The 18578-nt window shown below is 34.0% G+C and overlaps 3 protein-coding genes across 8 annotated transcripts in view; 2 read left to right on the top strand and 1 right to left on the bottom strand.

Annotated features, from left to right (window-relative positions):
- Positions 1-6432, top strand: part of LOC108740068 — a 22552-nt gene extending 16120 nt beyond the window's left edge. For both annotated transcript variants that reach the window (XM_018474262.1, XM_018474270.1), the window contains 4 exons: positions 1112-1217; positions 3857-4042; positions 4623-4725; positions 6205-6432. In XM_018474262.1, the coding sequence (XP_018329764.1) occupies positions 1112-1217; positions 3857-4042; positions 4623-4725; positions 6205-6339 (530 nt within the window). In that variant the 3' untranslated portion in view covers positions 6340-6432. The remainder of the gene's footprint in view (positions 1-1111; positions 1218-3856; positions 4043-4622; positions 4726-6204) is intronic.
- LOC108740021 (mitogen-activated protein kinase-binding protein 1) overlaps positions 1-18578 on the bottom strand; it is a 482920-nt gene that overhangs the window by 172335 nt on the left and 292007 nt on the right. The window lies entirely within an intron of this gene.
- LOC112905858 overlaps positions 9503-18578 on the top strand; it is a 15859-nt gene continuing 6783 nt past the window's right edge. Inside the window, exons 1-4 of the mRNA XM_025979108.1 lie at positions 9503-9574; positions 11280-11406; positions 13845-14018; positions 14911-15013. Coding sequence (XP_025834893.1) covers positions 9508-9574; positions 11280-11406; positions 13845-14018; positions 14911-15013 — 471 coding nt within the window. The 5' untranslated portion in view covers positions 9503-9507. The remainder of the gene's footprint in view (positions 9575-11279; positions 11407-13844; positions 14019-14910; positions 15014-18578) is intronic.

The raw sequence follows: 18578 nt of genomic DNA, 5'->3' as shown, positions 1-18578 counted from the left end.
AAATTATAAATAAATATAAATAATTATAAATAAACAAAATTCAAACAAAAGAAAAAAGACAATAATACTGTGTAGATACACTAGGGCTGAGAATGTTATCGGATTATCACCATCGTCATAAGGTCGTCCGTTCTAAAACTAGTTGGACACGCACCTCATCCACTCTTTCCTATCCTGAGCTAATCTTCGCATTTCCCTAAAACTAGAACAACCCACATCCTTAAGTATTTGCGAACAGTAATCTAACCTAGGTCTACCTCTACCCCTCCTAACTCCCGTTTCTGTCTCTAATATGTTTCTTATTGACTTCCATAGTGTCCTCTGTTCTCCTATTCTTTCTAATACCTCTTCATTTCTAACTTTCTCTATCCACGGTATCCTCATCATTCGCCTGTAACACTATACCACGCCGCGCTCCAAACATATACCTTTAACGACCTTTTTCCAATTACTAAATTAACCGTTTGCAAGCCTAGAAGTGACTTCTTTTTATTGAAGGCGACTCGATCCTGAGCTATCCTCTGCTTTATATCCTTACTACTCCTTCCGTCCTGTTTTATTTGACTCCCTGGATACCTAAAATCGGCCACTTCTTCTATCTTTTTTTGTATTTGATAAATCAAAATTTAATTGATTATTTAGGAATCGAATCGATCAGTTCAATAATCGATTCATCCCAAACAATACATATCAACTCAAAAGGTCAGAAATCGATTTATAATCTAAAAAAAAACTACAGTGCATACAGCTAATGTTATGGCTTTGACACTGACCTACCGATGACATAGATACTCATAAAAATTCCTAAATAAATTCCACTCAGAACGTGATAATCTTCAAATGATTATTTTCCTAATAAAGAATACACTAATGGATTACTCCGATTAATTTAAATAATAACTTGCTAAACTTAATAACTACTCAGCCCTGTCACATGTGAAAGGACATATTTTGCCTTGACTTTTTCGTCTTTTTACTTCAGCGTTTATCGGCCTGTTTTATTCATCCGAGACTTCCATTAACTATAGATAATAAAAAAAAACATAATCCTATATCTGTCGTTATTGCATTAACGTTAATAATAATACAAATCTTTTTTCACAAATTTCAGAAGTCCGCAAACGTGCCAGTGTTGTCGACAAGGCAAACATCGCAATTCATCGGGTTGAATCATATCTTAATGAACATGACCCACTTGTTACAGAAGAGGTGACAGGGTAAGACTTATTGTCAGTCTTCCTAATCTAGAATCTTACAAATAGAAGTTGTTCATAATATTCATTTGGGAAATCCTAAAAAAAAAGGACGTTTTTCTATATATCCTGTATACAGAGACACTGAATTTTTCTAGGGTTAAATCCAATGAATTAGTGAATTAATTTTTGAATTCATCTTACCTAATAGAGATAATCATAAGTTAATAAGGAATAATCGTTGCTAGTTAAGTTAATTCAAAGATTAATTCACTAATGCATTCTGTAAACCCCAAAATTCATTTAAAAATACAGTAACGATAATCCACATTCCCCATAATTGTATTTCCTATTTCGGGAATTCGAATTATTAGAACCGTTTTACAAGGACGTAGATGAAATGCGCGAATTCGAAAATAAGGTCACAGCCGTACAAGGCTATTCACATATACGCGTTTCATCGACGGTAGCGCACTGATTGTAAAACATGACACCCTCCAACGGCGAGATCATTGGTTTTATAAGTGTATTCACATAAAACGTTTCCTTGGTCTGAAAAAGAATACGCAGTTTTTCTTCAGTTAATAATGCATATAGTCAGGGGCGCAACAACGTTACAGTTTAACTGGGTGCTCCCATTATAATATTATAAATGACTAAAAAAGGAAAAAGGTTACCAATGTATTGTATTGAAAAGATCGAGTTCGGCTGCTCATTTACGAGCTTGAACTATTTTAACCGAACTTTCAAGTTGGGTTATTATTATCTAAATCGACTGGAATTGACTGGGTACCCAATCCAATCGAGCGGGTGGACACCCCTTGACAAGACAGCGAGACTTTCTTTTACTGTTCACAAGGGCGGCTTTTGGGGGTGACGAAGAGGCTAACCGTCCGGTGCCTTGTTCTTGCAGGGTACTTAGACAAATAATAGTACTAATGTTTATTTGAATNCAATCCAATCGAGCGGGTGGACACCCCTTGACAAGACAGCGAGACTTTCTTTTACTGTTCACAAGGGCGGCTTTTGGGGGTGACGAAGAGGCTAACCGTCCGGTGCCTTGTTCTTGCAGGGTACTTAGACAAATAATAGTACTAATGTTTATTTGAATTTATGATACATAAAAACAGCGGCAAGCATCATTTCCGAATCCCTGATTCTTTTCAGACGTTAATGCACCTTAGTATACCATTTCTCTTATTTTCCAATTCAGGAACATGAACGTCATTTTATGACATAATAACGTAAAACATTACAGTACACACATCCGGCATATTTATGTAGGAAAAGATCTCATTTATCGTATGTCCTTAGTGCATACCTCCAACAAGCAAAAAATACATAACTTTAATGTTCCTTTAGTAACAGTTTCTATAAGGTAGGTTTTCTAATGATGAAAAAACACTGAAATCCATTTTCCCCAAATTGAACATTCTCCATAACCTATTTCCAAATACTGAACTAACTAATTTGAATTGTTTATGATCCAGAAAACAATTATTAAATATTAAAAAAGTATAATTTTTATGGTTTCCAATATATTAAACGCTATTTTGGAAACTGAGATCTTTTACTAGTACCAAATTAGTCACATACCACTTTGGTAAAGCATTATTAAATCCCTTGGTGTTTCGTACATATATTAAATATGAAATTATCCTACAATCATTAATTAACTGCGTAATTACATTTGTAGTTGCCTTAGGAAATATAACCTCAAATTCATTAAAAGATACTGCAACAATAAAGAGAAACAAACATTTTAGATATGGCTGGTGTAAAAACCAAAACCATTTCAAAATTCATTATGATGGAAGTTTTAAACTATCGTCCTCAAATCCGTTAAAATTTTACTCAATCTCCACCCAGTATGCTATAGAATCTCTAGGCATTTTATATGATTGCTGTATGACATTTGTCAGTAACATACAATTACATATATTACTTCAACACAACCATACTGTTCGTTTCAAGAAGTTGGGGATGTGCGCCTTCTTTTTATTAGGATGCGCCGTAGCATAATTCCAAATTCAATCATATTTGTCTGCGTAGCTTAAAAGTGTACAGTACCATTTGCAAAATTATTTAAACTGCCTCGTTAAAATTTAAGAATAAGCTTTATTTAAAAGCATATTTAGCCAAAAATAATAACAAGTGAATTAACTTAACGTTCTACACACCTATAAAACTCTTGCTTTGTTTTCTATTGTTAATTTATATACATTTTTGTTTTAAGAAATTGCTAAACATTTTCGTCTAGTACTGTACAGTTCTAGCCGATCTCCTAAGACCGCCCATCGAGAGCTCTGCTCGTTCAAGCTTGTTCCAACTATTTCTGTCTTGCTCACGCCTAGTGTGTATTCTTTATATCTTCGCGCAGATTTCTTCAAGGTCACAATTCATACAATTAAATACTAGTTTACATATTTTTTTTGGTACATACATTAAACTAATTATAATCAAAGAAACTGGATAATTAAGTCTTAAATGTGTATATGTAAAATAAAATAGACAAGTGAATTTATTTTAAATTCAACACTATTCTCTTATTAATTTCTACTTGTTTGTAAAATTGTAACGTGTGGAAATCCAAGGTTGATGGTATATGTACATACATACATAGTTTAAATAATCGTAAAAGTAATTTCATTTGTATTTCATAGGTTGTTTAATATGTTTGACATCGCATACCTAACGACGTACGGATTGTCAGACTTTACTGCAGATTTTGCCGTGGACAACACAGGATTTATTAGGGGAATGTTTTCGTTCGATCTTATAAACATGCACGGGTCAAATCTGACAGCCAAAATGGATGACCATCCTTATCTACACATGAGCTCAATGAAGTAAGTATGTTCTATTTATATTGAAAGCAATTGTTTTACAAATATTTACAGACACGGAATGTATCAATAAATATCATCTTGAAGGATTATTACTGAATTTAGAGAATCCATTTTCAACAAAGGAACCGTTATGTAGCAAAAAGTCGAAGAATAGTAGTCCTTCAAGATGACGGTCTAAAAACATGTAAGAAACAATTCACCACAAAAAACAGCCGCGAAAGTCTTAACGAATGCATGACAGATAAAACATTTTTAAATATTCAATGAATAAGTATTCATTAAAAACTCGAAGCCTAAATCCTTCCGCCAATAGAAGCTCCAATTTCTAATTCAAATCTGCAAATAATTTCTATTCTCTGATAAATAAAATCGATAAGACAGAAAGTTTAGACTGCATCAAGTACCTCTGAGCACAAAACTATTCATTTAGCCATGTAGCTAACTGACCTATTTTTTCCAAATAATGTTCTTTTTTACATTTACTACTTAAAAATTTTAACAAAGGAAGAAATCGTCGTGTATAACACTAAGCATAATAATTAGTTTAATTCTTTGACTAACAGAATCCTTTTCTTTTTAGTATCGAATTAGAAGGCTTAACACTAAAAGTAACTGGATACTTCGATGGGTATAGTAAGAAATTCACTCAGCTTTCTGTTTCACCACAAATAGAAAATTTGGCTGTAAGTATACAAACGGAACGAAAAATAAAATACAAATTAAAACCACGAAAAGGAATTCAAGAATTGGTTACAATTATTTATCAACAATAATCATTTTGCCATACAGTCAATTTGCGAATTGTTCAAGTAAATAATAGAATAATCCATTACAAAAAGCTAGAGCTCACTTGTCCAGATTTGGACTTGTTGGTGATGCAAAGTACTTGAATCCATTCGCACCATAAGCTAATCTAAACTACTACAATTTTTCGATAATTTTATAAAATTATGAATCGACATCAAACAAAAATTTAATGCACTAGAATGAATGTATTAGAAGTAGTTGAGTTTAGGTATCTAGGAAGTCAGGTAAATCAGGACGGAAGGTGTAGTAGAGTAGGGATATAAAGCAGAGGATACCGCAGGATCGAGCCGCTTTCAATAAAAAGAAGTCACTTCTATGCTCGCAAACTGTTAATTTAGGGGCGAATGATGATGATAACGTGGATAGAGAAGATTAGAAATGAAGAGATATAAGAAAGAATAGGAGAACAAAGGACTCTATGGAAGTCAAGAAAAAATAGGCGAGATAGGTTGGTAGCACACCTTCTCAGGTATGATGGTCTAGTCAGAGACATATTAGAGGCAGAAACTGAAGTTACGAGGGGTAGAGGTAGACCTAGATTTGATTATTGTTCGCAAATAGTTAAGGATGTGGGTTGTTCTAGTTTTGGGGAAATGCGAAGACTAGTTCAGGATAGGAAAGGATGGAGGTGCGTGTCCAACCAGTCTTAGGACTGACGACCTTATGATGATGATGAGAACGTATGAACTAAATGGAATACGAGCAATAATTGTCAGTTACCTTCAGAATGAGACACTCTCAATTTTTGTAGGGTTAATTCAATGTATTAGTGACTTAATTTAACCCACTCTAGATAACCTTGCAGCTTAGCGGTAAGAGTACTGGTGCGTAAAACCAGGAGCCCGGCTTCGATTCCAGGCAAGAGAGTGCGCTGAAAAAATTTTTCCTGATCAATTTGAGGTTATCTGCATTGGGTAAAGTTAATTCAAAAAATTAATTCAGTAATACATTGTCTTTAGAATGTCTTACTATCGGCTATCTCGTTTCTATAGGTAAATTATGAGTGCAATGCAAACACGAGTTTTAAAGCGTTTTTATTAGCAAATATCATTTAAACCATTCAATAAAGTAGGAAAAAAAATCACAAAACCGTATTTCTTAAACATTTAATCAGTCTCCTTTGTAGCATTTCTTGATTCTCGATTATCCTGTTCAAAGTTTACTAACAATCAGATATTGACAAACATACCCAGGGTAAAACAATATTATTTCTCCATAATATTTGTAACTAAAGTTTATATATTTTTGGTCATTTTCAAATAGTTACGAAAATGTCACGGATTTTATTATGAAACGTATTGTGATATAATATTTTTGACGTGAGATTAATAAGAACTGTTTTGCATTGTCCATAGGGAAACTTTACGGTGGATATTCGAAGTATTTTAACATTGCAAGATTTCAACGACGTAAGCGAAAAAGATCAGCGGGAATATGGCAAATTTTTGATGGATGCCCTCAATATTATCTCTTTGGCAGAGTATATGTAGCGATACTATGTATTAATCACTTAAATCAATCATTTAAATTGTTATTCAATTATATTTAAAAGGTTTGTAGTTGAAATAAACCGTAACAAATTATTAGTCTTTTAAATTTCGCACTACTCATTACTCTACAAGTTGGGTTGAGCTGATATCCCAGAATTTCGGGATACGTGAATTAGGTCCATTTTGAAAGGACCAGTGTTAACGAATATGGAATGATAACGAGAAAGAAGAACGTTAGAAAAAGAAAAATCGAAAGTAATTGGAACATTAGAAGCACCTACACCGTTCACATTTAAGCATTTCGCAACTTGTAACTCATCAATCGGCCAATTTCAATTTAAGGACTGCACAAACAGATAACTAACTGGTTTGTCAATTGTCACTCAAGTTCTGATGCTTCACCTCATTTATTGCGATTGTAATGTCATTTAGTAGGAAACGACAACACTAACGAAGAAAAATGAAACCATTGCATCAGTATTTTCTTTTAACGTTGTCACGTTCAACTATCGTCAGTAAACCGACTTTACAGACAACCGATTTTTTTTTGCTTGTCTTTTCTTTCGAAGTCATTTGGTTGTATTTTTGTTCAATATTCTCATCTTAACTAGAATTGTACAGAAGAGGGTGGAAAAAAGGGCAGAAGAACTACTAGGGGAAGTTCAATTAGGGTTTAGAAGAAATAGAGGAACGCGGGAGGTCATTCTAGCTTTACAGGTAACAATAGAGAAAACGATAGGAAAAGAAAAGAGTGTGTACATAGGATTTGTAGATTTAGAAAAAGCTTTTGACAATGTTAAATGGGACAAGATGTTACTGTTACCACAACTTTTTAATCTATACACCGAAGACGCGATCAACATCATTAAAGACAGTACAATTGTAAGGATAGTGTTGAGCCGCATTATTCATTTTAGTATTTGTATATTTTTCGACATTTGTTTTTATTGTTCTAGTAGAATTGTTATTTTCTTATTATTATAGAATTTTCAAATNTATTTTTCGACATTTATTTTTATGGTTCTAGTAGAATGGTTATTTTCTTATTATCATAGAATTTTCAAATGGATACATTTTACTGCAGTTATTTGGGAATTGTAGCTTGCCGACCATCGAAATTCAACAGATTTTATTGACCATTGTGTCTAGTTTCTATAATATTTAATTTCTTTTATTCGAACACGAACACCCCAATAAAGTTCAATTGGGTTTTCGCTTGGGTTATGTTTCCCAGAAATCGACGCAAACGGTACATTTCTAAAGATGCGTTGCACGTGTGTCGGTACCCCAAGTACCGGTTAATGCCCTTCTGGTACTCCCACTAGCTTTCAACCCCTCTGTATCCCTGTCTTCATTTCATAACAAATCACGATCTTCTACATTTTCTCCAACCAATCAACCTTTTCCAATTTGAATTTAATTCCACCCTTAAACTGTTTCCTCCACTTTTTTATTTTTTCTAATTTCTGGAGTTCAGTCATTCTTTCAGGCAGTTGCAATTTGGTCTTCAGTTCAATCATTCGCTCTTTCGGTTCGCTTTCTATTTTCCTTCATACAATTTTATACAGTCCATTCTCTACATAAGTAAGTTTTTGTTATTCATTTGTTTTTGTTAATCCTTAAGTGTTGTAAATATATAGTTAAAAAACCAAGTGCAGTTTTTTATAACAACCAAGTTACATTTGCGTAATTCCAAAAACTTAAATATATACTTAAAAGTCGTCAAACTACGGCGACAACAGATAGTTACATGGATTAGTATGCTTAGATTTGCAGATGATACAGAAGTATTAGCATCTAGCAAGGAGGAATTAGTATAACTTTTAAAAAAATGGAAACAATATTGACAAAACATTATTGAATATATATAAATTAAATGAAACAAAAAAAAAAATACTGATATGCAAGGAAAGAAAAAGTACGGAAATTTGTTCGTCTAGAAACTCACGGATGGGTCACTCTGACACACTGACCTACTTGTAATGACTTCAACTGTCTATTAGTAATACATAGTAATACAAACCTACCACCTTAAAACAGTAGTACAACTAGGGGCTGGGTGTATTGCTTAATCTAATCCAACAAATAACAGACAATACATAAGTACAAAACTATAAAATAAATACAACACGGATGTATGTATGTAGAAGCTGATTGAATACGGCGTTGCAATGTCCTATTTCCCCGCGTGGTGCTACCAGACCATGATTTGTACTTTCAAATAAGCTTTTCTCGAAAACAGTGGACTTTTGGATCACTAAACATTTACTTAACTTTTCTGTTTTGTAGTGCCCTATTACCTCCTGCCAGATTACTACTTATTTCGCAAATACCCTGTATATATTCATACTTTTTATTTTTGATTTATTAAGAGAAACGATGGTAAATAAACTAATACATGCCTATCTAATACATTAATAGAAACAATAAAGTTGACGTTCCATATCACGGAAATTGTTTTTCACAAGAGTTTTTAACTCTTTTAGATAATTTTTCTCAAAATATAATCAATTGGGACTTGTATTCGAAAAAATCAATTGAAGAGTTTCGATAATAAAATTAACAAAGGTGGTTACCGTCAAAGGTCTTCGCAGAACCTGACCATTGGGACCAAATCGGCCTATTACTATTTACAAAAGGGCATTCAAGAGATTTTTGATTAGTTTGTATGCATTTGAAATTATTTAAAATTCTTATATAATAAAATAAAGTAGGTTGAATAATGATAAGCAAATCTCTCTCTAACGACTAAAAAGAATATTAAAATTAAACTGAAACATCACTATTCTTTTGTTATTTCAATTTTCTTACAAGATACGACAAATGGAATTATTATCAGACAGTATTTGTTTATAATTTCTATAAAAAGGTTGCACCTGGTAGGGTATTATTTACCATTACAAACAGTAAACTGAATAAAAAATATATACACAAACCGTATAAGGGTTACCTTAAAAGGCTAAACTGCTAAAGTATGAGGACAATAGGCATTTACTACACATATTTCCATTCTTAGGTGATTAGGACAGAACTGGAATAAAATGAAACACAAGAGTTTTATTCTGTTTCTAAAAATCTTATTATGACTAATAAAATGGGATGTTATAAAAAGAAAATTGTTGCAAGAAAATTTTATTTGTTGTTATCATCCCATATTATTTGGTGAGAATGCATTTGGTGTGGAATATTGGTTTAGTCAGTGTTACTGCAGCATTTATAACAGCTTTTGATATAGGTAGGAAAAACATTTAACTTAATGTACTTACATCAAAAAAGCCTTTATAGACTAATTGATCCATTCTGAAAAGAATACCAGCATTTCGTTTGTTAAAGTTCTTGGTTAAGATGGGATAGCAATTGAGGGATGAAAAAAAAATGGTTATATTAATTAATTCTAATATATATTTTCAAAAATGTAAATTTAAAGCTGGACGCAAATTGAAGATTATGTTACCGGAAACGTATGAAATCTGGGAATTGTATACAATTCCTAGGAAATATATACAATTCCGAAGCTATTTAGGAAATGTATACATTTCCTAGGAATTGTATGAAATTCCGATATTCTACTAGGAAATGTATTAAACTAACACTTTCTGTGAATAAAATGAATAAAACACGTTAGTAAACTGAGAATCAGAGTTATCGATGACGTAATACCCCTCCTCGCTCTCCGCTAACCCCGCGTAACCATTGACGTCTTGAATGTAATACATTTCCGATTGCCATTTTGGAAATGTATAGATTTTCTAGGAAATGTGTCCAATATAATTTATTTCACACATTTCCGAGCGATGTTAGAAATTATATACATTTCCTAGGAATTGAATACAACGACGTATTTTCGTTAACATATACAAAACGAAATCAAGTATTCAAAAATAAAACAAACAGGAAAGTCACACTAATATTTTTTAACCGACTCGACAAATTTGTTTCGGTCATTAACATATACAAAAGATTACTAAAGTTAAAAAAAAACTTTTGGGTGTTTCATTCCCACCAGCTACTAATGCTGGTGGGCGGGCAGTCCATCCGGACTACGCCGGAAGGCCCTCTTCAGCCTCCTTTCAGAAATCGTGGGAATGGGTGGGTGGTGGTTCGGGTGAGAAAGATGAGACGGACGAAATGAAGACAGAAGAGAATGAAAGATTATCTGTGGAATATTACTGCCTTAGCATTTGCCTAAGTGATCCAAGAAAAACACAGAAAAACTTGGACCAAGAATCGAACCGTGTCCTCCCGAATGCTAAGCAATGGTCTAAACTTCTAGACCATGCCGCTCGGTTAAAACATTAAATTATATTTACAGTTTATGTAAAAGTAGTGGGGAGTTATATGTCGATAACTCTGTTTGGTTATTTACTAGGTTGCAATTATTTACTTAAAGCTTTTTTAATTTCCAGATTTTCTAGAAGAGGTAGTTTTATAAATTTCGGTATATTTGTATGTAGTATTTTTACGTTACCAGTGTTGAAAGACTTTTCACACTGTTCGGCCATCCCACTGGAGTTATTTTTTTTTATTTTTTATTGCAGACAAATGTTCATTTACGCGTATAGATAAATTCTACCAGACTGTCCAATGTAAGTGGCACCACAAGAGTTGCAAAGTATTTGGTAAACAGCTTTTCTCGATAATCGGGACCATATCTTTGTGATTAGACAGGAAATTTTTCAAATTCTTAGAGCCACTTTCAATAATATTACAATTGAATTTTTTTTGAAACAGATGCTTGAAATGTTTTTTAGGCCTCTCGTATTTGACAGAACTCATTTTCGGTATTAACACTAATAGGGCACTATGACGTCATCTACAGAGTAAATACAAGTTAAATAGAAAAAGTATTCGGAGAGCTAGGCTTTACATTACGAATATGTTTACGCCAAAAACTAAATATTATGCTGCACCGGTTAAAAATTTTGTAAATTTGATTTCAGACATGAGTGTGTTACCCATGCAAGAAACGCTGACCGTCAAACTTAGTAGTTTATTTGTAAAGGCAAAACGTTTTTTGGAAGAGAGCGACCCGATTATAAAAAATGACGTACACTTTTCGTCACTAGGGTAGGTACCTAACTCAACCCAGCATAAAAATAAAAAAATAAAACTGTTCCAATTGTTTATCAAAAATCCTTTGCATGTTTTACTTTATTCATAGCACGTCATAATCCTTGTCTCTCACTAATCATAAATACAAACTATTCAACAATGTGGTAGGTTAATTAATTGCTAGCTCTACTAGTAGTTCATAGTAATAACGTCTAAACATTAATGTGAAATTAATTCGAAGCGGTCTGTATTTTATTCGATTAAGCTAACGTGCCTATCACGTTGAGGTTGACTACGCCGGGATTCGTTTCATCAAGTAGATATCCACACAAGTGGACCTTGTTGGAGCATACGTAATCTTAAAATGTAGCATCGTGCTACAGATGGCGTTTACTGTGCCATTTGTAGTATTTTCTAAAACGCACTATTAATGTTAAACTTATTTAATTTCTACAAACTACAGATTACCTCAAAACAATGAGGAAAAATTGTTGCTGCTGTCACAGCCTTGCCGGGAATTGAACCCGGTTCCATGGTTTTATGTACTAATGTTCTGATCAGTAAGCTACAAAAGGTAACAACAACAACAACAACGAAGCATATTTAAAATAACAGATATATTATGTCATAGAATCATCGAAACTAATGTATATATACGATGTTTGTTCAAAAAGTATCGCGAATTTTGAATTTCCGCTAGTTACGTACATTCGATTTTCGATTATTTTGTGGCGTCATGTTGGTACTCATATTTCTCACTCATACTGAAAAGTTCGGCCATGTTGAATGTTCCATTAATTTTTAACAGCTGCTTTGCTCGCACGTGTTTTATCTCGTCTTCGATTTTTGTCTATTTCAAAAAATGGATCAAAGAACCTGTATCAAATTTTGTGTGAAAAACGCCCGAGCACGTCAACAACAGTCGAAAACATTGGTGAAATGAAGAAAATTGTGTTGAGCAATCTTCGAATAGACATTAGAGAAGTTGCTAAGGACCCAAACATGTCGAATGGCTCCTGCATTAACATTGCTAAGGAGCTGTTGGGCTCTGTCTGCTAACACCCAAATGTATTCCAGAGGGTCATAACTGGTGACGCATCATAAGTGTTTGGTTATGGCGTGAAAACCAAAGCTCAATTATACCAATGGAAGCTGCCACACGAGCCAAGACCGAAAAAAGCGCGCCAAATTAGGTTGAATATGACGGTTTTGCTTAGAATTTTCTTCGTTTGCAGGGAAGTGGGAAATCAAGATTCCTGCCACAGGGGAGAACGGTCAATAAGGAATATTACCTGCAAGTTATGCGCAATTTTCGCGAGAACCGTCCGGATTTGTGGAAGAACAAAAATTGGCTTTGCACCATGATAACGCCCCTGCTCACACATCGTTGTTCGAGCGCGAATTTGTGGAAAAAACAACAATAATGGCGTAGCCACCGTACCCCATATCTGGCCCCCTCGTGACTTTTTCTTGTTTGCGAAACTGAAGAGGCCCATGAAAGGACGACGCTATGCTACAGTTCAGGAGATAAAGGCGATATCGAAGGAGAATGATTTTTTAAAATGTTTCGGGGATTGGAAAAAACGGAAAGTTCAATCGTACCAATGGAAACTGTCGCATGAGCCTAGTCCGAAAAAAAGTTAGGTCGAATGTGAAGGTTTTGCTTACAGTTTTGTTCGATTGAAGGGGCTTGGTGTCTCATGAGTTCTTGCCACATGGTAGAATGGTCAATAAGGAATATTACCTGTAAATTATGCGCAATTTGCAACCTCGCATGTTTAAATATGTGCCGACATTGACAAATTTTCCTCACTAATCCGAAGTAATCTGTAGTGGGTAGAAATTAAATGAATTTCAAATTAATGTTTAAACATAATTAAATATTAAGCGCTATTAATAGTGTTTCATACATTGTATAAGTCACAGTTCTTACAGATTGTCGTCTTCTCTTTACATATCACACAAAAAGCACATGGCTTGTATACAAATATAAGATGTATGGAATATTAGTAGGTTTGATGATGATTATGAGTTATGAAGTACGTCAGACTACTCGATCGAACCATTCTGTTTGCCCTTCCCATTATGTATCCCTTCACAAAACTCCATTCGATTTGCGTGGTCCTCAGGAAAATTTTATTGACAGTTTGAAGTTGAATATCAAGTTCGTCAGAAATTTGGACACTATTATAGGAAAGATGCTTCTGTTAGAATACTACTAATAGCAGTTACTCAAAGTTTCCGTTCTTAGTACCATCGAATAAATACAGTTTAATGTTTTAATCCAACTTTCTAATCTAGAAGAACACTCAGAAATGCTAGGCATCTCTAACTAGACTTTCTTATTCATGAAATTGTTACAGTCACAAATCTACCTATGATATGAATGAAAATTTTCTTTTGCATTTTCTATAAGCAATTAACAGCTTTAAATTTTACAAGTTATTTTTAAGATTTCCTGTCACGATTGAATCTGTCAATATATCGGGGTTTTCCACCCTTAAGACGGAATTCGAAGTTAATGAAGCAACTGGTAAACTCAATGGCAGTATTTTTTTCGGAAGTATCGACTTAAATTTAAAAAATATGTCAACAAAAGAACATGGAACAGTTGTCAACTATTTAAAGTAAGTTGTGTCTAATTCAATAAGCATTTTATGTAAATGTGTGTCCTGTATCAGACAGTAGTATTTACATAGTTTTCATACTAATATTATATATAAAAGAAATTATGAGTGCTGTCAGAACAGGGCACAGTAATATTACGTAGTTAGTATCAGCAATTTCCAGATGCTTGAAATGTTTTTTAGGCCTCTCGTATTTGACAGAACTCATTTTCGGTATTAACACTAATAGGGCACTATGACGTCATCTACAGAGTAAATACAAGTTAAATAGAAAAAGTATTCGGAGAGCTAGGCTTTACATTACGAATATGTTTACGCCAAAAACTAAATATTATGCTGCACCGGTTAAAAATTTTGTAAATTTGATTTCAGACATGAGTGTGTTACCCATGCAAGAAACGCTGACCGTCAAACTTAGTAGTTTATTTGTAAAGGCAAAACGTTTTTTGGAAGAGAGCGACCCGATTATAAAAAATGACGTACACTTTTCGTCACTAGGGTAGGTACCTAACTCAACCCAGCATAAAAATAAAAAAATAAAACTGTTCCAATTGTTTATCAAAAATCCTTTGCATGTTTTACTTTATTCATAGCACGTCATAATCCTTGTCTCTCACTAATCATAAATACAAACTATTCAACAATGTGGTAGGTTAATTAATTGCTAGCTCTACTNAATTCTTATGCTGAAGTGTACGATGTGTTGCATACCTATTTACAAACAATTCCTTTAAATTTAATTTTTCAAACAATTTTTAACACAAAGAAAGTTATTAAACAAATTGGTCACAAAAGTGAATTTCGACCACTCGAAGCAATGGTGGAAACAGTTTCGAGCTCGCAGTGACTGATAGGGGGGAAGAACTTGTTACTTTAATATTTATATTTTCAGTTTTAAATACGAAGGATTGACTTTGGAAATTAAAGGCCGTTTTAATGAAAAATGTGAAAAATTTGTCAACCTTCGAGTCATAATACATTCTGGAAATATACTGGTAAGTCATAAATTAATTTCTATGATACATATCCATATTATAACATAGTTAATTATCTAATCCTTGCACTACGTTTACTTATGTTTGCATTTGAAATAATTATTAAGGTACCTACTCAATTTTTGAAACTCCACAGTGTTGGAAATAAATTAATAAGTGTTAACACAACATAATGTATATTGTCACCCCATGAAGCTACAGTACATAGGCTAAGTAAACATAATTTGTCGAAATGTCCGCGTCATCACCAGCGAATTTCTGCAATTTCAAAAGAGAATCAAAAACGGAATAATAGTATTGATGTCGATTCTGCTTCTAATTTTATTCTCTTAAAAATATAAAGTGCATATTATGCGCATTTCGTTTGTTCCCAAGGGTTGTCAACCTTATTATTCTAAGGTCTTCAACCTGAAGAGCGATGGTCAAACACGTCCATTTTTTCTTATCTTGAGCTAATGTTCACATTTCTAGAAAACTGGAGTAATTCCACTAAACTAAAACTAAAACAATGGAAAATCTATTCCTTTCGTCACTTTGTTTCCTATGCGGAAAAGGTAAATTCCGTCCCGTGCAAACATTTCAGTGTAAATTCCGTTCCGATGATTTTTATTCTCATACGTAAATTCCATCATATATAAGTCGAATAAGCAAACTCTGTCTACCTCCTCAGATACATAATTTTCTAGTATATAATCACAAAAATTATTCACTCTCTTCAGGATAAAGTGCCATTAAATAGTTATTGAAAACATGAACGAAATCGTTGAGTTTAAGATATGGGAAAAGAAAAAAGTACTAAATAAAGCTTTTTACCTTTGATTTTGTTCTATACTAAGTGGAAAGACCAAGAGAATTAATTTTTGAGACCAGATTTGTCCTATCCTTGATTTAGTGAAAACAGATTGCACTGCAGTATGAACTGCTTTATCGAAATCAACAAAAAAGTTTGTGGTGAAAAATGATATCCAAGTACAGGCGGTATGGGAATCAATAATGAAGAATGAGTTACAGAGATAGAAGAGTTATAGTTGTANGTAATTCTATCATTCTCAGGTTGGTGCAAAATTGTTTTTTTTTTTTAATAGGCACCCTTGTAGTTTTCAGATATGCAAAATCGTCAACCAGTTGTTCAAACTCTTTGTCTTTGAACATATCCCATTCTATGGACTGATCAATCTTTCATGAAGCATTGTTCGTCTTAACTTATTTTTTATTCTTTTCCGTTTAATGAAGAAGCGTTCGTCACTACAGTTGGTTACCATCATGGTTAAAAAGATTTTTCAATGCAATATCTACATTTGGAAATGTGTCTCCAACTCGGTTTTTTATCAAAACTTCTGGAATACTATTAGTTTGCCAAATAAAGACATTCTATTTCTAACTCTTTCTCGTTAACATCTTCATAGTAGCAAATTCTTTGCAACTTTGTCTCGGGATTTGGAGTTTTCAAGCGAAAAACAATGTCAACAATAACCAATCTCCTTGTACAAACTCAATCGTTGTTTTAGATGCACGCTTGGGATATCACTTATTGGAAGTAAGGTATTTTTACTTTAATATCTCTTCCCAACTCAGTTGGACTATCGGTGCAGGGTCATCAAAAAATGTCTGGCGCGAACTTCTAAGTCTTATTCTTTGAGACAAGCCCTTGTAATCAGATTCTGTATTTTTCTCTTTGGAGAGCGATTCGAAGTAATAAAATTTCAGAATATATAAATGTTTGAATAATCACCTACATTTGGGTATGCTCGCGTTTATAGCATGCAAAAGCGATTGTGCAAGTAAATATTCTAACAGCAATTATCGATTAATTTTCTTAAAATAATTATCGAGTTTTGGTTGGCGGACGGATCTGACAGAACTATATAGGGGGCCTCCGTTGATGGTGGGGCCCTGGGCACTTACTCAGAGTGCCCAATAGAAAAGAGGGGCCTGAAGATAGGAAAGAGTGGAGGTACGTCTGCAACCTGTCTCGAGACTGACGATTCTATGATGATGATGATTATGATGACCTACGCATAACTTTATCTTTCACAACTATCAAATTTGTCTGATCAACGCTTATACCTTCCAGTAGAAAGATACAAAAGCTTCAGTGTTTGACAATACGTATTGATACCGACAAATTCTTTTATACTCTTTTTTACTGCTACGTCACGTCTTATATCTACGTGTATGTGTATGTAGACGAAGANGTACGTACGTACGTACGTACGTACGTACATACACACATCATCAAAAAAATTGGCTAGCATGCTACTAATATGTTAAAACGTGGAAATATAATGAAAATTCCGATTTCACTTTTCGACCCAATTACAATAACTTCCTAATGGGAAGTTAAAAAAAAGTGACAATATGTACTCAGTTCTTTGATTATTAAACTTTAATAATAGGTTCGAAGATTTGACATATGTACTTATCACAATATTGTAAATTGCAAGTGTGCAAAAACCATAAGTCTAACAAAATACCATTTTGGTTACTACAGATGGCATTTACCGCGCCATTTGTAGGTTTCACAAAACGCGCTGTTATGACAGCACGTAAAAGTTGGTCTGTGTTCTGTCGAAACTGTCTGCGCCGCGCTGATGAGATCCAACAAGATGGAAATCGCGATCCGTGTCTGGCTGTTTCGACAGAATACTGACCACTTCGAATTATTTTATTCGATTAAGCTAACGTGCCCATCACGTTGAGGTTGACTACGCCGGGATTCGTTTCATCAAGTAGATATCCACACAAGTGGACCTTGTTGGAGCATACGTAATCCTAAAATGTATCATTGTGCTACAGATGGCGTTTACTGCGCCATTGTAGTATTTTCTAAAACGCACTGTTAAAACAGCAGGTAAAAGTTAGTCTGTGTTCTGTCGAAACTATCTCTGACGCGCTGATGAGATCCGACAAGATCGAAATCGCGATCCGCGTCTGGCAGTTTCGACAGAATACAGATCCTTCGAATTATTTTATTCGATTATGGTAACGTGCCTATCACGTAGTGGTGAGTTACGGCTGGATACAAAGTGATCTGTAAAATGTAGCATTGTACTACGGATGGCGTTTACCGCGCCTTTTGTAGCATTTCACAAAACTCGAAGAAAACCTTATTTGGAGAAGTTGCCATCAGCAAATTTTCGCAATAGAAACGAATCGTTTCTGACTGCATTATAACCTGCTCTCTGCTCCGGAAAAATAGGTTCAACAATTAAATAATGAGACACATCGTTTCAATGGCTGAATCGCGGCGAAGGCACAAAACACTTCTCTAAGGCCGAGCTGCATTGGCAGTGTGCACAAATAGTTGTTATTGTAAAGAAAGGAGTACCATTTAAATTATTACATAATTTTAAAGTTACCTAATCTAAATGTATTAAAAAATAAGTACTTATAAAGAAAGTATCAAAACTCGTAATAGAGTTCCTTATAATCTAATAATTATACGAGGGTGGATTGATAAGTTTCCGGCCTAACCAAGAGATGACGCCACTAGGCCTACCTTGAGGTGACATTCTATAGTACCATCCTTGGATAGCTTGTAGCTATAGTTTCAGCCCGATCTCCT

This window comes from Agrilus planipennis, unplaced genomic scaffold (assembly GCF_000699045.2).
Source record: "Agrilus planipennis isolate EAB-ADULT unplaced genomic scaffold, Apla_2.0 scaffold26, whole genome shotgun sequence".
Classification (NCBI taxonomy): domain Eukaryota; kingdom Metazoa; phylum Arthropoda; class Insecta; order Coleoptera; family Buprestidae; genus Agrilus; species Agrilus planipennis.
This window is presented reverse-complemented; position numbering and strand designations above follow the sequence as displayed.